The sequence below is a fragment of the Mauremys mutica genome, chromosome 4 (genome assembly GCF_020497125.1).
Source record: "Mauremys mutica isolate MM-2020 ecotype Southern chromosome 4, ASM2049712v1, whole genome shotgun sequence".
In the NCBI taxonomy this organism is placed as follows: domain Eukaryota; kingdom Metazoa; phylum Chordata; order Testudines; family Geoemydidae; genus Mauremys; species Mauremys mutica.
In genome coordinates this window covers 59,014,673-59,035,738 of record NC_059075.1, presented here as the reverse complement: position 1 = coordinate 59,035,738, position 21,066 = coordinate 59,014,673, and the positions used below count along the sequence as shown (strand labels likewise).

Here is a 21,066-nt window from a genome sequence, read left to right as displayed (position 1 = left end):
ATAAAAACATTTTTTGCGGCTTTACATGCAATTTAAGCTCTATTCATTGAAGTCTAAATTCATATTAAAATATCCACCTGCTATCCATAAACTCAAACCCCCAAATAAAATAATAGGGAAGCAAAATGAATGGGAAATACAATATAACATTTAGTGACCTTGCAGTACCACTAACTGTGTTCTCCCTCTCTCTCTATGTCTTATAACACTTAGTTATTTTCCTAAACAAATTATTATCACAGCTATAATCTACACTGAATGGTACCCATAGAACTGGCACCATCTCTGTAAGTATGCAGATTATGAAGGTGGATTTAGAAATTTGATTTCATTGCAGAAACAGCTGTAATTTGTAAGAAAATATAAAGTTGTCACAATCTTTTCTATTTTACCAAATAAATGGGTTTTCTTACATTGCAGTCATGGGAGAAAAAAAGCCTTACATCAACTCCTAATAAATGCTGTGCCTGAAGAGGAGTAACTTTTAATCTTTATTATTGGTTTCTTGAGCCATTTCTCCATTCATACTGAAAATATGAAGATGATATACTGGTATATTGAATTAATGTATAGAAATAGAGATAAGTGGTGCAGGTTCTTGATATTCTACCCTGCAAAGATGTTAATCGTGCATGCCTATTGACTTCAGTCCACTTATGTAGAGAGCTAAATATGCATTTAGGTACCTAGCCATAGGTGGTCATTATTGAGAATCTTGGCTGAAGATAGCTCTCATTTGGCTGAAGATAGCTCACCCTATTGAGAGTTAAGCTGGTTCAGTTTGAGGAGATTCCAGGCTTCAATAGATGACTCTTCTTATACCTTCTTCCGCTGTGCTTGAGATTTCTTGGAATTGTGATACTGGGAGCCATTGTGTGATAGCTCTTATACTGTCAAATACTCACTCTGAGAAATAAACTCCATATTTCATGATTCACTGGTGTTATGGTTTAAAGCCCCTTAAAGTCACTTATTTGTCATATGTATTTTGGCCAGAAAATATATTGTTTTTAAACAGTCACACTTTTTACAAACTGTAGCCTGTATGCTGAGAAGTTTTCATCTGAATCATTAAATCTAGAAAACTGTCCCTCTTTCCAGTTAAGTATAGTACAGGAACTCCTCACTTAAAGTTGTCCTGGTTAACGTTGTTTTGATGTTAAGTTGCTGATCAATTAGGGAACATGCTTGTTTAAAGTTGTGAAATGCTCCCTTCTGACGTTGTTTGGCAGCCGCCTGTTTTGTCCACTGCTTGCAGGAAGAGCAGCCTGTTGCATCTAGTTGGTGGGTGGTTGGAACCAGGGTGGGCCAGCAGCACCTCTATCAGCTCCCCACTCCCCTAAGTTCCTTGTGGAGCAGCTGGCCCTCCCCCCCACTGCCATGTGCTGCTCCTGCCTTTTGCCTTGCAGCTGCTCCCAGAGACTTCTGCTTGCTGTACGGGGGAAGAGGGAAGAGCGGGGCTAATGTCAGGGTGTCTCCCCCTCCCCCCGCTCCTGCACCCTGCTTACCCCATCTTCCATAGAGCGTGGGGGGGACACACAACAGTGAGAGGGAGCTTCTAGGCAGTAGCTGCGGTCTCAGCAAGCTGATTTAATTAACAAGGCAGTGTACTTAAGCCTGGGGTCAGCTACTTAAAGGGGAAATGCACATTTTTTCTCACACACACAGGGTGTGTGCCTCTGTCTGCCCTCCCTCCTTTCCTGCTGCCTTGTAGAGTGTTGTGAGAGTTCACCCTTGAGGGTCAATTGCTAGTTCATTTAGCAGTATGGCATTCCCTGGGAAATATCCCACCCTCTGACTCCTCCACCTCAACCAAGCTTCACAATCATCATCACTGTGTACCAGTATTAAATTGTTTGTTTAAAATTTATACTGTGTGTGTGTGTGTGTGTATATATATATATCTATATATATCTATATATATATCTATATAGTCTTTTGTCTGGTGAAAAAAATTTCCCTGGAACGTAACCCCCACATTTACATTAATTCTTATGGGGAAATTGGATTCGCTTAACATTGTTTCGCTTAAAGTCGCATTTTTCAGGAACATAACTACAACGTTAAGTAAGGAGGAATATATGTTAATCAGGAATGGATGAGTTGCTTTTGAAAATAAGAGTGATTAATTAGACTAGGATTTTATTTAAAGGGTTGGACATACTCTCTTGGGTTAAAGGTAATTAGAGTTTGGCAATTTTTTTTGCTCTTACTTTGACTACTCTATGACTAGGATTCTTATATTGAATCCTTGGTTACCAAAGGCAAACCCTGTTTTTCTCATATGTAGATTTGCAATTTTGTCAATATTTAGCATTCCCAGTTGGCTAGATTCCATTCTGGTCTTACTCACATTGAATATTACCTTGACCCCGCAAACAGTCCAGTTGATTTCAATAATTAAGGTAATACTCACTGTGCATAAGAACATTAGAATCTGGTCCCAGACTACTGAATATTTGTAAAATTGTACACCTATGCTCTGTAGTAGTGGTTGCAGTCCAGCTGCATGTGTGCTGCATGGCTTGGCTATGGGTTAGAGGATGGATTTTGTCTTTCATGTCCCCACATAGATCCATTGTGCAAAAGCTGTTTACTCAGGCTTCGTATCGGAGAGAAATATTTTAATTGAGATTTTCAAAAGCACTCAGCATTGGCCTAACTGGTCCCACTGAAGTCAACTGGAGTTAGACCAGTGCTGTGTGCTGTTGAAAAGTCCTCCCTCCACTGTTGGAAATCTTCAATATGAATGTTTATTCTTCTCCTTTACAAGTTTGAACAGAGTAAATTAATACTCTTTGTGGAAAAAATCCTGTTTGATATTTAAATACTATTAACATACATTGACCAAAATGTGAAACTAACCAATTATGCATAAATATTTATGTTCTCTCACCTTTTCTTGTAAAGGTCTAATTAGCTTTTTTTCTGCTTTAAAGCATATATTTTAAGATGTTTTAGCTGTGTCCACTCTTACTTTTGTCAGGAATCTCTGGCTTATGCAAATAGAAGTTTGGAAGCAGTTCCAGGTGAGAAGGCCCTGCGAGACACACATGAGCAACGTGAGCAACAAAACCGACTTAAAGAGATTAATCAACAGCTGAAAAATCTGGAGGGAAATCTTGTAAGTTTAAGCTTGAAAACTGTTCTGGAGCTTAAAATTACATATGCTTATAAAATTAACCCTAAAAGAAGAAATATATGATACAAGTTTCTCTAGTTTTGAGAGATTCCCAGGTTCTGATGATACTCCCCATTTATATATATAGGAAATACCTCTCAAACTCTCTTTTAGAATGGAAGAAGCCTTTCAAGAGTGACTGCTATATATACATAAAGAAGTACATATTTTATGTACTTTCTAATAACTTACAGAATTTAGTGTAGCTTCTTCACATGTTTGAAATAATTCATTGTGCTCTAACATTAAGTCTGTGAGCTAGTTTTGTTTAATTTGTATGATTTTTTTTAAACTGACAATTATTTACCTAGCCCAATACAGTACCTGAAGACCAATAGGAGGCAAGAAAGTTAAAATGTTAGTAAGTGTATAAAATGTGAATTGCAACGCAGTAACACTTTAGAAAAAAACTGGGTAATTTCTCAGTCTTAACAATAATTATTTTGGAGTAAGAGAAGTGGGGGAAAGAGAAATGAAATTTACAAAGATCCTCTAAGCACAAAATATATTGTATTTATGCCTAAAACATAGAGCAAGGGTTGACAACAAGCCCAAACCTGGGTGATCACATGAATCTTCCAAATAACATATCAGACTTCTTTCCCTTTAACTCTAATTTGTGGACACATTTTTCTGTTATAGCTTGAAAGCAGTGTCATAGCAAAACTAATGCTAGGTGAACTGCAATGTTCAGATATTTTGCTTAGGGTAAGTTTCTCAGAGTTGAAGGAGAACAGCTGCTTATTTTTATTAATAGATTATGAAGCCAGAAGGGATCATTGTGATCATCTTGTCTTACCTGTGTAACACAGACCATAGGACTTCCCTGAATTAATTTGTGTTTGAACAAGAGCATGTCTTTTAGAAAAAAATCCATCTTGCTTTAAAAATTGCCAGCGATGGAAATCCACCACAATCCTCGGTAAATTGTTCCAGTGGTTAATGACTCTTTCTATTTTGTGTCTTACTTCTAGTGTGAATTGTTTAAGCCCAGGGCTGAAGGACTTGTTTCTTTGAAGTTTTGGATGTATGTTTTTGTTAGGACTCTTGTTTTATGCTTAAAGGGGAGGTGTTTTCCTAGGCTGTTGCTTGAGGGCTAAATTGTAATTCACAATTGCACCAGAGTGGACAAGAAACTGAGCAGAGGGAAAACTGGCATGGGCAACTTGATGCAGGAAAACTGATTTCTATAAAATAAATTGTAGATGGTTTCTGACTGACCTGAAGAGCTCCTTGTCTTTTTAGCTGAGAGGTGTTTCAGCATAGTTGATTCAACAAGCATTTCTCAAGTTGAGTGAGAAAAAAATTGCTGCAAGAAGTCTCATGTATAAGCTTGTCATCCCAGAAATGTCTGTCCCAAGGACAATGGTCTGAGTGTAATCTATGACCTATGCTTTAAAACTAAAATGAAGACACTGATTGTATCTGTCTCTTGTATGGAGATTAACAATACAGAGACTAGAGTTTGGAGAGAGAGAGAGAGGGCTCATTTCTACAGTTGACAGATGGTGAGTGATGACCACTGATGGAATGGTAAAAAAGAAACCTCAATAAAAATAATTTTTGTTTACATCAATACAAAATTCTTTTATCTACTGTTGTGAGTAATCCCTTAAATAGCAGTAACTGGAAGAGATTGTAGAAAAGTAATTTATTAGTTTCCAACTTTGTGCATTTAACAACCTTTTGAATATAGTCAGTTTCATGGTTTCCCCTGTGTGGCCAGTTAGTTTTCTCATTTAGTTTTGTCAGTCTTTCATATTGCAAAAAGCAAGAGAAAAACATTTAAAAATGAAGAAAATGGGTTTATAAAACTAAAAATTCCAGCCAGTTTCAGCATGGTACCTTAAAATACTTCTAATTTATCTTTTTTTAATTGATCAGATTTCTGTTAGTGCCCACTTAAAGATTAAAGACCTAGACTGTTTCTGTGTATTTTCCAGGGCAAAAGGATGTGGAAACAGTAGGGAAATTCTGGAGGAAACAGCTTAGCAGATAAATATCATTAATTTTTTAAGCTATTTTTGCTATTGGTATATAACCAGTTGGATTCAGGTGGAACAGATGGAACTCCTGGAACTGGCTGAGCAGACTTTTCTATTTGATTAAGAATTTGGCTAGATGGTGTTGTCATTTGTTATGCCCCAAATTTACAAAGCAACAAAATGTTCTTACCGTGGTATTCTCTACTGAGCATTCTCCACCTGATGGAAGTGCGTGGTGTGCCCCTCTGACTGGCATGCTGTCGTCAAATCATCACAGGCTAAATAATGACACAACCTGTGCACTTGGAAAAGAGCAATTTTGAACCATATCTGACACACAAGTTTGTACAGAAAGGCCATTGTTGAAAATGATGGCAAGATTCTTAACCTGGATCACTACTTTCTAATGAGGAGGAGGGGGAGTTGTTGGTAGTGTTATTATTTCTGATAGTGTTCACAGTGCCCTTGGTGCTTTCCTGTTTTAAGGAGCTCACAATCTAAAGATAGACAGACACGCAGAAGGCAGGAAAAAAGGGGTATACTGTAAGTTCAGTTAAAAATAAATAAATACATTTGTTAATTTAAGTAGGACAGGTAAACTATTCCAAATTATTTCTCTGGGTTGTTAGCAAATTTCCCAAAGGCAGTAAGGCAGAGGTGGCCTTCAGATGAGCTGGATTATGGAAAGCGTAGGTCCTTCAAAAATGTTCTATGCTGTAGGGGTCAATGTAGAAGGAGCCACAGAAATGTTTGTGTGAGAAGCTGCCAAGTGGTTGGATGAGGCCGGCATCTCTGGAAGAGCAGAAGGCATGGCATGTGATCAGTGGTGGATTTAGAGTTAGTGGGGCCTTGTGCGCAACTTCATTTTTGGACCCCCTCCCCTCACGACCCAGCCAAGAAAAAGAACGTGCTCTCTTGTCCCCCCTTTTTTTTTCATCCTCCTCCTATATTATAAGTTAAGGGGATTAAATGAAAATAAAGTGAGGTACCTTGATTGGGGCAGGGGGTTGGTGTACAGGACGGGGTAAGGGGGGGTGGCCTGAGCCCTGCTGCACTGCTAGCCAGGATTCGGGGGCAGGTTGTCAGATATTTGTCCTGCATTTTGGGGGGGGGCCTTGTTGTTGGGGGCCCTGTTTCATGGTAAATCCGCTCCTGCATGTGATGTAAAACAAGACTAAAGTGAAGAGGGCCAGAATTAGCAGGGCTTTCAAGGCAGTAACAAGAAGCCAGACCTCAATACAAAGAGTGTTTAAATTTGCAGAAGTTTTGATTTCTAATATGCACTAAATCCTCCTGTAAGTTAAACTGGAACAACCTCACTGACTGATCACAGATGCTACTGGTGTAACCGAGAGGAAATTTTGGCCCTGTTTTGAAAATAAGTCCCACAACTGGATTGCTTTTTACTCAATTTTTGTTGCTTTGGCTCACATTGTCTTTATTCCAAAGAGGAAAGCTTGTCAGATGATTAGGGTGCTAGTCTGGGACTCATAAACCTGGATTCAGTTCCCTCATCTGCCATAGATTTCCTGTTGTGACCTTGGGCAAGTGACTTAGGATGGATGTTTCAAATGTGCCTGATTGATTTAGGAGCACAAGTCCCACTGACTTTCAAAGGGACTGTGCTCCTAAATTACTTAGGATTTTCAAAATGTCTGTCTTTAGTTTCTCCATGCCTCAGCTCCCCATTTGCAAAATGAGGATAATAGCACTAACCAATTTCACAAAGATGTTTTGAAGATAAATTATTGTGAAATGCTCAGTTACTGTAGTAATGGGGTGCCACATAAATACGTTAGTGTTGGTCTGCACTTAAAAGTTACATTGGCATAGCTACATTGGCCAGGAATCTGAAAAAACACACCCCTGGATGACATAGCTATGCTGACAAACCCCCCTGTGTTTTTTTCACAAAACAGCTGTGCCAATGGAACAGGGCTTCTATCAATGTATACAATATCCTTTGGGACTGTGGTGTTCCTGTACCAACAGAAAAACTCCTCCTTCTGTTGGTGTAGGCTGCATCTATAATAAGCGGCATAGTGTAGACATTGCCTTAGATAGATCATCTTCGGTAGTTTAAGTATCATAAGATGTTGAGTGACCTCCCTCTGTGTAGGTAGCTACCCCTAGGTTTACAGAAGTGCGGAGTGGGTAGGGGGGCAAGAGTCAGAACTTTTAAAGATTTAGCATTCAGCACATTAATATATTTCCCAGAGCTAGTGTGATTCTTAATTAAAATGAAAAGAGAACTGGTACAAGAAAAGTGTAGGATGTACTTTTTAGCCAAACAAAATTAGAGAAAGTTAATGATTTATTTTGGTATATTTGACAATTATATACTCCCTTTTGTTCATTTTAAACAGATGGATACAAAAAGTTTTGGTTTTTTTAAAGAATTATGCTGGGTAAAAGAAAAATAAATTATACATTTGTGTTTTCAAAGAAAGGGCTGAATCATTTTTTTCCCCAAAAGTTAATATGTATTTTGTGACTTTTTAGGTTAAATTTTGGGATCAAATGATCTTTTCCCCCATAACTGTTTTAACTTGGGAGAAGGGAGACCATTCCTTCTAGGAAGATCTGTCACACTCCTAGAGATATTGTATGTTTGTCATATAGTTGTTACTATAGGAATGAATTCATTCTCTATCTGATGAATAAGGTGAGCTATACAAATATTCAGTAATTTAATTTTTAGTGCCAGTTTAAAGAATTTTATAGTAAATTACATGTTAAATGTGTAAGATAACTTTTATTTTCTATTTTTGTTTTTCTTCCATTTTGTAAAAAAGACAAAAATACTTATTTTGTTTATTTCAAGCTGAACAAAGTCTAATATTTGGGAAATTACTGTGTGAAGCTCTTGGAGGAAAGGGAGCTCTGTTCTCAGTGGAGGCAGAGAACAATGGGCATATCACAGTCACTGATTGAGGGTATAGAGATGACTGTGGTCTTCTTCTGTAGTAATGTCACAAATGGGCCATGAGAGTGACAGTGTGGACACAGGAGGATCAAACAGCCTAAGGGTATGTCTACACTGCAATTAGACATCTGGGGATGGCCAGTCTCAGCTGACTTGGGCTCATGGGACTCAGGCTAAGGTGCTGTTTAATTGTGGTGTAGATGTTCAGGCTTGGGCTACAGCCTGAGCTCTGTGATCCTCCCAATTTGCAGGGTCCTAGAGCCTGGTCTACAGCCCAAGCCTGAATGTCTGAGTCAGCTGGCACATTCCAGCCTGAGGTTTTTAATTGCACTTTAGACATATCCGAAGACGAGGGTACAAAGGTCCTTCACAAAGAGAGGAGATGATAAAGAAAAATAACTGAATTTGAAGTTTTCTCAGAAGCAAAAATAAAGGGAGCTTATTTATGTAATAGGGAAAGTTCCTTATTAAACAGCAGGAAACAAAGAAAGGGAGAAGGAAAAGAAAAACATTACAACTTCCAACAGGCTGTATTAACAGCTGTTGCTTGCTTGCCAACTTTGGCTGACTTTTTAGCAAGCTTGCTTTCAACATTAATCCAGTTTGAGATATATACCGTAAACCCTTCCATCTAATTCACACTGTAAAGACCTAATCTTGCACTCTTTAAATAGGTGTTGCAAAGTGAGCTTGGCTAATTGACTCTTTTATTCCCACTGTCTTCAGTGAGGTTTACCTACATAAATAGTACAGGCTCAGACCCAAAGAGACAATGAGAGATTCAAGGACTCCATCCAAATATGTGCCACTTCAGCAAGAGAACATATTTAGCTCCTCATCTATTCAATTTCTAAACTGTGGTTGACCTTCACCTTAGTACGTTGTGGTTAGCATGTAAGTAATTGTTAATCAAATAGTTTAAGTCAATCTTGTGAATCTTCAATTTAACTGAATTAAGTCTGCTGGGGAACTGATAAAATAAATCCATGCTATGTCATCCATTCCAGTCACTGACCCATGCATTACTCTCTCTCTCGTCACTGACCCTTGCTAATGAGGCAAATATAATCGCAGGCAGTGTGTCTGCAGCTCTGTGTGGTGGTCCACAACAGGACATTACTGCACTTTGGAATGTAATGGGCTACTGAGTCATTAGAATGTTATGAATGTTAATAGCTCAGTTTCAAGGCTTGATCAGCACAACACAGTGTTTTCTTGGTATCTGCTATGGCACGCAACCCCCCGTAACATGCCAAACATGTTTCTTTGACTGGATTGTATGTGTATAGAACCTTATATGACTAGAGCCTATTATTTATTTACAGTATTTATCAACATAGAAACAGCCTGAAGTAATGTGTATGCCATGTGATATAGTACGGCCATAGGGCAGCAGGAGAGTGATAGATGGGAGATATGTAAGCCCCAGGATAGCAGCCCAATGCCCCAACAGGGAAGAGCCTATGCACTGCAATTTGGGGGATCACAGGGAGCAATGTGGCGTAATTGGCCTGGTAGGGGTCGCAATGACCCTATATGGGTATACAAGGTCAATAAAAATGAATGGTATTGAGACCATAGCATTAGTGGATTCTGGAAGTGCTGTCACACTGGTCTCTGAAGTTGGTGGCGCAAGACCAACTAACCCAGGCAAAAAACACAGCGGTAACGTGCATTCATGGCACCGTAAATTTTTACCCCCCAATCCCAGTACGGATTGAGATCCAGGGGAACACTACCAGGGTAACTGCAGGGGTGGTCCCCAGGCTCCCCTACCTGGTCTTAATTGGTAGGGACTTCCCAGGGTTTGAGAGCCTAGTTCCCCTAGTAGAGCCAGAGGAGGGTAGCAACACCCAGACTGAGACTGAGGCACCTGCAGATAGCCTTACCCTAATTTTTGCTGGATTTGCCCCAGAGTTATTTTCATCCCCTGGGAAAACCGGAAAGTCTAGGTGGGAAAGGAGGGCAGATAAAAGATTAGGGACTAGGATTCTAGCAGGGAACCAGAAAGCCTCTCTTGTTGGCAGGCGAACCCGTTCAGGAGGCCAGGAGACAATTCAGGCCAGTGAGAACTCAGAGGCGGGTCCTAGCCCAAGTAGGAGCAACCCGGGGAATGGAGTTGAAATAGGTCCCCTGGAATTAGGTCAGATGAGAATTTCGGACAGGACCAAGCCAATGACCCGCTATATGTGAATGTGAGGCAGGAGGTAGTGGAAGTGAATGGCGTACCTGTGGAGGGAAAGACCAAAGGCCCAAGGCCATATTATGTGTTCAAACGCGATCTGTTGTACCGGATAGCGCAAATACGAGGGGAAGAAGTAGAGCAGCTCTTAGTCCCACGGAAACACACAAGGGCAGTACTAGAATTAGTTCACAGTCATTTATTTGGGGGACATCTAGGAGTAGACAAGACACTGAATAGAATCCTAAGAAGGTTTTATTGGCCAGAAATATGCGCGGAGGTCCAACGCTGTTGTGCCTTCTGCCCAGAATGCCAGTAGCATAGCCCTCGACCTCACTTGCAGGCCCAATTAGTACCTTTGCCTATTATTGAAGTCCCTTTTGAGAGGATAGCCATGGACCTAGTGGGCCCGCTAGAAAGATCGGCACAGGGCCACCGAAATGTACTAGTCATCCTTGACTATGCCACATGGTATCCAGAAGCCATTCCTTTAAGAAACCCCACATCCAAGGCAATAGCAAAAGAACTACTCCAGGTTTTTGCCAGAGTGGGCATCCCTAAGGAGATCTTGACTGACCAAGGAACCTCCTTCATGTCAAAATTAATGAAGGACTTATGTACCCTACTTATGTACTTATGCATCCAGGCATAAGATCTCAGTCTACCATACACAAACAGATGGCCTGGTTGAGTGGTTTAACCGTACCCTTAAAAGTATGATCTAGAAGGTGGTAGCACAGGACAGAAAAGACGGGGATACCCTTCTACCGTACCTAATGTTTGCAATACAGGAAGTTCTCCAGGTGTCCACTGGTTTCTCTCCTTTTGAGCTACTATACGGACGCCACCCACGCGGAATATTAGATATCGCCAAGGAGGATTGGGAAGAACAACCCAACCCAGGAAGGAATGTCATTGAGCATGTAACACAGATGAGATAGTGAATAGCTCGAGTGACCCCCATAGTATGAGAACATTTGGAAAAAGCACAAGAGGCCCAGCAGAGATATTACAACTGCTGGGTGAAAGTACGGAGATTTCAGCCGGGAGAACGGGTGATGGTGCTAGTGCCGACAGTAGAAAGCAAACTCCTGGCCAGCTGGCATGGGCCGTATGAGATAGTGGAAGCCACTGGGGAGGTGGACTATAGGGTCAGACAACCAGACTGCCAAAGGCCAGAGCAGATCTACCACGTCAACTTACTGAAGCCCTGGCATGACCGAGAGATGTGCCTGGTCATTCAGGGAGCTCCACCCCAGCCAGATGACCCCCAGGGGCAGGTGAGGATATCCCCCAAATTAACCCCAGAACAACGAACAGAGGTCATTGATATGATCCAACGGAACCAAGACGTGTTCTGTACACAGCCGGACCGTACTACACTGATCCAACATCATATTGTCACCAGTCTTGGAGTAAGAGTGACATTAAGACCATACCGAATACTGGAAGCTAAAAGGGAAGAAATTAGGACGGGAGTGAAGAAGATGCTGAAACTCAGGGTTATTGAAGAATCCCACAGCCAGTGGTCCAGCCCTATCATCCTAGTCCCCAAGCCTGACGGCACCCTGAGGTTTTGCAACGACTTCTGGAAGTTGAATGAAGTATCCCAATTCTATGCCTATCCGATACCACGCATCGACGAGCTAGTTATCAGTTAGGCAAGGCCCAATACCTAACCACCATGGACCTGAGAAAAGGATATTGGCAAATTCCCCTGGCCAAGGATTCCAAGGAGAAGACTGCCTTCTTTACACCCGATGGCCTGTTCCAATACACTTTCCTCTCTTTCGGACTCCATGGGGCCCCTGCAACATTCCAACGACTTATGGACAAATTGCTGCGACCCCATGCCAACTATGCTGCCGCCTATTTAGATGACATAGTCCTCCATAGCCCTGACTGGGAAACACACCTAGGAAAAGTAGAAGCGGTGCTAGATTCCCTTCAGAAGGCTGGCCTCACTGCCAACCCTCCCAAATGCATGATAGGGCTAGCTGAGGCCAGATACCTTGGGTCTGTAGTAGGCAGAGTCTTGGTGAAACCCCAGTGGAACAAAGTGAAGACAATACAGGGTTGGCCTTGACCGGTCCACAAAAAGCAGGTCAGAGCATTTCTAGGGATAGTAGGGTACTACTGGAGATTCATCCCTCATTCACCACAAGAGCAGGTCCATTGACAGACCTGATAAAAGCACGGGGCCCCGAGATAGTAAAGTGGACTGATGAGGCTGAAGGAGCATTCACAGATTTAAAGACAACCCTTTGCTGTCATCCAGTGCTCATAGCCTCAGACTTCGAGAAGGAATTCATCCTACAAACAGATGCCTCGGAGGTAGGGCTAGGAGCCGTCCTTTCGCAGATGGTAGGGGAGGAGGAACACCCGATCCTGTACCTCAGCCGGAAACTCCTCCCCAGGGAACAAAAGTATGCCGTTGTTGAAAAGGAATGTCTGGTGGTAAAATGGGCCATGGAGGCTCTCCGCTACTACTACTGGGGTGGCGGTTTACCCTTGTGACAGACCACGCCCCGCTCCAGTGGATGCACAGAAACAAGGAAAAGAATGCAAGAATGACCCGGAGTACAGGGCGGGTCCGGGTCCCTCCCTCTCCACTCCCCTTTTCTGGGACACTAGTGGGACAGTTGATACCCCAGTTCAGGGGTGAGAAATGGTGCCCTGAACCCCCACAAGAGGAGAAAGCACGGGACCCATCATAATAGTGCCAGCAATTTGCCACAGCCATGACTAGGTTAGCTTTACTGCATAGTATGAGAACTACATCAGAACATTTAATTCATAAAACTACTTCTGAAGGAAATATTACATTTTTACATCACCTGTTGCTGGTAGCATAACAATGAAATTATGACATACAGTTTCAAAATTATATGGATATGCCATATCTTATAAATTCTCTGGGTTGTCTGCATAAAATATGGAAGCATCCAAATGTAAATTAAGGTGGGGTTTCCCTCCCAGTAGTTGAAATAATAAATATAAAATAGTATACATTTCTTCATTGAAAGAACATCAACCTTCAGAAGATACTCCACTTATCTTGTTATTATGAATGATATTCTAGGAAACAACATCTCAGAAGTGAAGCTTCTTGGAATGACATCACAGCACTGGCCAAATTTGTTGTGTCACTTTCTTAGAGTACATCATAATGACATGCAAAAACTGGCCACTTCCCAGTCTTCATTTATTATTGCGGGAATCCACTGCCAAGAGGATTAAGGTTATATGTAAATTACTAGTTTTTGGATTATCAATCATCTCCTAATTTTAGATCCCTGTATTAATAAACATGATTGCTTTCCTATATTATCATGACATATCATCTGCAGTAACTAGACATCTTAGGCCAAAATTTTCAAATTTGGATGGCTACATTCAGGTATCCAGTCTGTATATAGGAAGCTAAATATAAGTGACCTGACTTTTCAGTCTCTCTAAAAATCAGACCACGTTTACTTAGCTGCCTATGCACCCAAGTTTGAAAATTTTGGACATAGTTTGCATAGCAGAACTCCTTAGTTAGGGAAGCAGCTCTTTAACTTTTCCTCTAGTAGTTTCATGGCAAAACTGAGTGCTTGGCCCTGGCAGTATTTGATGGCAGACTTTGCACTGAAAGCTCATTTTTTTCAGGAAATGTTCATTATTGAATAGGTGGCACCCTTCCCTCTGAGTCAGTAAGCAATGCCTAGTTATGGGCTAGGGACCATTGCGCTGCTTAAAGTGCTTTTATATTATGTAAAATTGAGGGTACATCTACACTTGGAGCTGAGGGTGTGATTACCAGATTGAGTAGACTTGCTCATACCAGCTGTCATCAAGCCAGCATTATCGAGCAGCAGCACAAGATGGTAGGATAGGCTAGCCTTCCTGAGTATGTAAGACCCTAGCTCATCCCACAGTTTGTGCTGCTATGGCTATATTTTATTTTTAGTGCACTAGGTGATGGGAGCTAACGTGAGTATGTCTACTCAAGCTGGGGGTGTGATCCTCAAATTGATCATGACTGCTTGTATCATGGCAGAGCTCATGGCACTTTCCACAAGTTAGGGATGTCAGCTATGATGTATACTCATATTTGCACATGTATATCACATGCATCTGACAAAGTGGGTGTTCACCCACGAAAGTTTATGCTCCAATACGTCTGTTAGTCTATAAGGTGCCACAGGACTCTTTGTCGCTTTTTACAGATCCAGACTAACATGGCTACCCCTCTGATACTTGACTCAAATTCTAGTTTGGGTAACGATACTCTGTTTAAAATTCCTGTTGTACTTGGATAGGGTATTCTCCTTCACTTTACCCTAAATTGTTCTGTAATATGGCTGTGTTCTGAAAAGAACTTCTATGTTCCACCTTAGAGGAGGCTGCATTTCAACAGTAGGGGATGTGATGCTTATATACATATTTGTAAGGGGCTTTATCTTTCTGTATGAATGACATTTTTTAAATGTATGATATTATTACTGATTTGATTATTAAGATATTACATCTGTTTGCATTATAACAAATTAAATTCCCAAGTAAATAAAATTCCTGTTTGACATATGTCTGTACTAGAAGTAATTGATAATTCATGTAGCAGGAATGTGCACAGTCCTACACTGTGTGTTAGGAAATGGCTTGCTACAGTCATAAAAATAATTAGAGAGACAAGGTGGGTGAGCGGGGAGGGATAGCTCAGTGGTTTGAGCATTGCTCTGCTAAACCTAGGGTTGTGAGTTCAATTCTTGAGGGGGCCACTTAGGGATCTGGGGCAAAATCAGTACTTGGTCCAGCTAGTGAAGGCAGGGGACTGGACTCGGTGACCTTTCAGGGTCCCTTCCAGTTTGCAGTAAGATCTGTGATCCTCTTCAGCAAGGAGCTGTGGCTGGTGGATTTATTCACCTCCCTTGACCTATGCCTGTGTGAGAGAGCACAGGGAAACCCAGTGGACTTGGGGTCCATGACATCCAATACTAGGTGCTCACCACTATGTTATCTCCTAAAATCCCAACAGCCTCCACCAACTCCTCCCTTACCCTTGCATATACATGCAGTAGAATCTCCCTGGTTCTGATGGATCTGGTAACTGCCGAACCCACAAAGGGAAGCAACATGTGCCCCTTAATGTTGAGTCATAATTTTAGTTATTATGTGATTGGGCAACAAAATGGCAAATGAAATTTAATGTGGATAAATGTAAAGTAATGCTCATTAGAAAAAATAACCCCAACTATACATACAATATGATGGGTGCTAATTTAGCTACAACTGAACAGGAAAGAGATCTTGAAGACGGAGTCATCGTGGATAGTTCTCTGAAGACGTCCACTCAGTGTGCAGCAGCAGTAAAAAAGCAAACAGGATGTTAGGAATCATTCAAAAAGGGATAGAGAATAAGATGGAGACTATCTTATTACCCTTATATTAAATCCATGGTATGCCCACATCTTGAATACTGTGTACAGATGTGGTCTCCTCATCTCAAAAAAGATATACTGGCATTAGGTTCAGAGAAGGGCAGCTAAAATGATTAGGGGTTTGGAACGGGTCCCATATGAGGAGAGATTAAAGAGGCTAGGACTTTTCAGCTTGGAAAAGAGGTGTCTAAAGGGGGATATGATAGAGGTATATAAAATCATGAGTGGTGTGGAGAAAGTGAATAAGGAAAAGTTATTTCCTTGTTTCTATAATATAAGAAATAGGGGCCACCAAATGAAATTAATGGACAGCAGGTTTAAAACAAATAAAAGGAAGTTCTTCTTTACACAGCGCACAGTCAACCTGTGGAACTCCTTGCCTGAGGAGGTTGTGAAGGCAAGGACTATAACAGGGTTTAAAAGAGAACTAGATAAATTCATGGAGGTTAAGTCCATTAATGTCTATTAGCCAGGATGGGTAAGGAATGATGTCCCTAGCCTCTGTTTGTCAGAGGGTGGAGATGGATGGCAGGAGAGAGATCACTTGATGGTTATGTGTTAGGTTCACTCCCTCTGGGACACCTGGCATTGGTCACTGTTGGTAGATGGGATACTGGGATGGATGGACCTTTGGTCTGACCCAGTATGGCCATTCTTATGTTCTTAGTATTTAAAAATAAAAGTAAATCAGTTATACTGTTATGCTGTAAGTAAATGAGAATCATTACAGGCTTTGCAATGTGACTTCCCCTCCCAACTTCTTAAAAAAATGTCCTTAGTGAAATAATATACCAAGGAATGTATTGTATGCCATGTTAAAAATGCATTCTGAAGTCTCGATCCAACTGAAATTTCTCTGACCATGGTTTCTAGGCCCTTGTTGAATTTCTTTTTGGTTTTCTATTTGGCCTTAGTTCACTTGTTCTTCATTTGAAGCTATGGCAGTGTCTTTCCACATTCTTTCATCTTTCAGTTTCCTGGAAACCATTGAGCTTAGCTTTGTTTAGTCAACTGCATTGTCGTTACTGCTTCAAAAATGTTCAGCTTCTGAAGACTTGTTGCTGAGCATTGATAAAAGGAATGTTGTATACAAAGGTTAACAAATCTAGTGGTGTTTTTTACATTTTGAAATATGGCTTCCATATTGTGATAAGTGAGAACCCTACTCAGAAGATATGGGGTTTCTGCAGTGTCAAAGATGATGGATTTTGATCCTACATCTAGGCAAGCTATTAACAGGAAATTCCTCTGGACCCCATATTTTCTTTTCTGTGACGCTACAAAAATAATCTTGATTCCCAGTGCTTTACTTTAAGTCCACATTGGCCTTATGTACTTGTAATTGTTTTGGTATTTTCAAAGTAAATGAGAATAACAGGTGGGTATGTGGTGACATATTACCTTAATTGGGACCCTATTAGCTTATTTTTAAATAGTTTAGTTTCTCTTTATTTCAGCTTCACAGTACTTAATACCAGTAAACTACTTATATCCTTTTCCATTAGTTATATCTGCCATACCCATTTTTCTTGAGCACAAGCCAAACACGGTTTTGTTTAATTTGAGAACCAGTGTCATCAGGGATGTCTGCACAGCTGTGGAAAGAGTTTGTTAATTAACATTCTGACCAGGCAGGTGGTTCAGCAGCTGAGCATAAAATGTGGTTGTAAATTCTTAACAGTGATTCTAGTATTGTGTGTTTACCTTTTGTATCCTATCCTGTATACAAACTTAAATCTTAAGGTGGGAAAATATATTATATAAATATAAAAATAATTTTCAGAGCCTCATGAGGAAGTCAACATTTTAGAATAGGGAGGGCAGAGAACAAATTAAATGGATATATGAAAGTTGGAAAATGTTAGCACACATTGATGTCTTCAGAAAATATTGGCCGGAAGTGTCTCCTTATACTCTTGATGGTATAGTAGGTAGTAATGATGTACAATACAGGGTAAAATTTATTTTAGTTCCGAGAAGCTGGACAAAGCCTCACGCACCATTTAAACCCTATGTTAGGACCTTAGGTGAGGCTAAAGTAGTGCATATGATCTTGTCCAAGCCCTGTGCACTGGCATTAATTTAACTCAGTGGGCCCAATCCAGCAGTCTCTATGGAGGCAAAACTCGAGCTGAAGTCAATAGGAGTGCAGTACTAAGTCCAAACAAACAAACAAAACAGCAACAACCCCCTTCCCCCCAACTCTCCCAATCCCCAAAACCTTAGGAAAGCAATTATATTTCTTCTTCAAGGAATGTACACTTTAGGTGTCCTGGCGCCCTGCGCTTATAATCAGAGACTTGTAGTAGTGCCCTGGTTGGCCACACACATGCGACAGCCATCTCATGCCACTCTGAGCGGCTACCTAGCATGCACAGCCAGACGACCCCCGGTTCCTTCTCTACTGCCCTTGGCTTGAGTCAGCATGACAGCAGTGCCCCTTCAACTCCATAGAACGTTTATATTTCTTCCTTTTTCTTTTATCCCCTCTAATCTAGTTAACTTCGGTTACCATTACTTTTATTTTTTTTCCATATTTAAAAAAATATATTTTAGGGTAGCTTTTCTCCTCCTGCCCTAGCGACCTTCCACCACCAACGACTTCTTGGACATGGGCTGCCCCGTTTCTCTCCAGAGCTGGACATTCCTCAGGCATGCCTGGTTCCCCTGGATTTAAATGCTGCCAGACAGCCATGCTCAGTGTGTCCGCTGTCTCGGAGAGACCCATATTCCTCAAAAGTGTCCCTCATTGGAAAAAACTGACTGCCAGGACACTAAAAGCCAGGGACCTCCAACTTAAATTACTCATTATGGAGAAATCCCTCAGGCCAGCTTCTGACCCAGAGTCCAGGATGCCTCTTGGCCAATGGTTGCCAGCAGCAGCATCAGACAAGGGCTCCACTACCAAGACCGCTTCTAAGGACCCTGTCCCTAAAAAGGTGACCAAACACCGGTCTCAGTCATTGCCACAGCGAGATTCGCCTAAAAAGAAACAATCTCCTGGTGAAAAATCTGCCCCGGTACCAACAGCACTGAGAGCCTCGGACCGAGAGGTACTGGGAGCATCTGGTATCGACACTTCCTGAGGAGCCATGGGCCTGGTATGGGCAGGCTCTCAGTAAGGTACGCGATCTAAAGCCACGCTCCCTAGCTCAGTATCAACCGTGCCAAAGACCGTCCTGGCACCAACTGCTGTAATGGTGCCACCTGCTGCACATTATACAGCTCAGCAAGACCTTGGCACCAACAGTTCTGACCCTCTCCTCTCAGACTGCGCTGCCATCCCAGGCACTGAGCTTCGCGGTACCAGAACTTTTCACTAGACAGGTGGACCTGACAGTTTCTTCTACACCAGACATCCCCCTATTTGGTACAGACGGTACCCCAGCAAGGCCTGAACCAAGCCAGATCATCACCCCAGGGGCTTCAGCGCCACCTCCCTCCACTGATGAGAATGAGGATGCCCCAGGACTGTACACCCCTCGCCACTCCTCTCCTTAATCTGGACCCTCATATAACCAGCCACTGGTAGACATGCAAGCTTGGCAGCCCCAATCCTGGCTGTCACCTCCTATGGCCCTCCCACCCAATTGGCCATATTGGGACCCATGGACCATTTATAGGGCCCAGAAAATTAGACCGCCTAACCCACTGGTCTCCAGAACACCCTTCCATCCCTCACCAATGGACCCAGTGCCTTCAGAGGCCCAGGATGAGGAGACTGAAGAGCAGCAGGACACACCTGAAGGAGACACCTTGCCACCTATGCATATCTCATCTTCATCTCCAGATGAAATGATCATGTTACCACCTCCCACATTGGGGGATGACTTCAGGTCCTGTCAGGACCCTTTCAAGAGGGTGGTGGACTCCCTCGACATCTCCTTGTCTGAGCTCCCTGAGACTCAACGTAAGCTCACTGACATTCTCCAGTGGCAAAAATAGAACTGCCGATTAACGCTGCCAAAATGGATCCCGCCAAAATCATCTGGCAAACTCTAGCCATGGCCTCTCCTTCATGCAAAAGGTTGGATAAAAAATATTACATGCCGGCAAAAGGGGCTGAATTTCTCTTTAGCCGCCCCACTCCTAATTCACTGGTCATGGAGGCAGTAAATCAGAGGGGCAAACAGCAACAGTCCAGATCCACCCCTTATGACAAGGACTGGAAGAGGCTAGACTTCTTTGGGCACAAAGCTTATTCTTCTTCCGCCTTGCAATTCCACATCACAAATTACTCTGCATTGCTCGCAAAATACACTCACAACCTGTTTTCTACAATGTCTTCTTTATTGAACATCTCCCAGAGGACAAGAGAGAAGCCTGTAAGTCCAACATCTCCGAAGACTCTTTCATTGCAAAGACGACCCTCCAAACTTCCCTCAATTCCACGGACACAGCAGCACGCTCCATCGTGACCTCCGTTGTCATGTGTTGGGCATCATGGTTATATCTCTCTGGACTCCCGAGGGAGGTGCTGTGGAAGACCTACCGTTTGAGGGTCAGAAACTGTTCATGGAATCCACAGATGCGTCCTTACATACTTTAAAGGACTCCCGGGCCACCTTAAAGACTCTGGGCATCTATGTCCCTGGAATCAAGAAAAAGCAAGGCAGGTTTAACAGCCAAAATTTCTGGGCTGCACTATACTCCCAGCCCAAAAGAAACTATATGGAACGCCTCAAACAGAGGCAGATGGGACAAAGACAGAATCAAGATCAGCCTTTCATGTCCCAGCCTTCCACCTCCAGGCAGTCGTTTTGAAGATCTGGTTGAGGGCCTGAGACCTCTCTACTCTCTAACTTCGGAACTTAACCCCACCTTAACAACATTCGGGGACCGCCTGTCACCATATTACCCAGTCTGGAATAAGATCACTACAGACAGATAGGTCCTGGAAATTATTCAGCAGGGTTACTCCATCCCATTTATTTCTATCCCACCTACCCACCCCCTTTGCCATCCCTCTTCAGGGACCCCTCTCACGAGCCCCTATTACAACAGGAAATAAACCACCTCCTGTAATTAGGGGCCATGGAACCAGTGCCACCTCAACACAGGGGAAGAGGATTTTATTCCCATTATTTCCTCACTCAGAAAAAGAACGGCGGATGGAGACCCATTCTGGATCTACGCAAATTCAACAAGTTTGTGAGAACACAGTGATTCAAAATGGTGACCCTATCAACAATCATTTTGGCATTGGAGAAAGGAGATTGGTTCTCGTCTCTCAACCTACAAGATGCTTACTTTCATGACACCATGATAGAAGATTCTTGCGCTTCACCCTAGTACATCAACATTACCAATACAAAGTGCTACCCTTTGGACTGTTAACCGCCCCAAGGGTCTTTTCCAAGGTCTTCTCT

At 42.1% G+C, this 21,066-nt stretch overlaps 1 protein-coding gene and 1 long non-coding RNA gene across 7 annotated transcripts in view; one reads left to right on the top strand and one right to left on the bottom strand.

Annotated features, from left to right (window-relative positions):
* Positions 1–21,066, top strand: part of FSIP1 (fibrous sheath interacting protein 1) — a 185,183-nt gene that overhangs the window by 69,241 nt on the left and 94,876 nt on the right. For all 6 annotated transcript variants that reach the window (XM_045013692.1, XM_045013688.1, XM_045013691.1 and 3 more), the window contains exon 10: positions 2,987–3,124. In XM_045013692.1, coding sequence (XP_044869627.1) covers positions 2,987–3,124 — 138 coding nt within the window. The remainder of the gene's footprint in view (positions 1–2,986; positions 3,125–21,066) is intronic.
* The window catches only part of LOC123368687, a 32,457-nt gene continuing 31,369 nt past the window's right edge, over positions 19,979–21,066 (bottom strand). The window contains exon 4 of the long non-coding RNA XR_006578863.1: positions 19,979–20,288. This is a non-coding gene — a long non-coding RNA (uncharacterized LOC123368687). The remainder of the gene's footprint in view (positions 20,289–21,066) is intronic.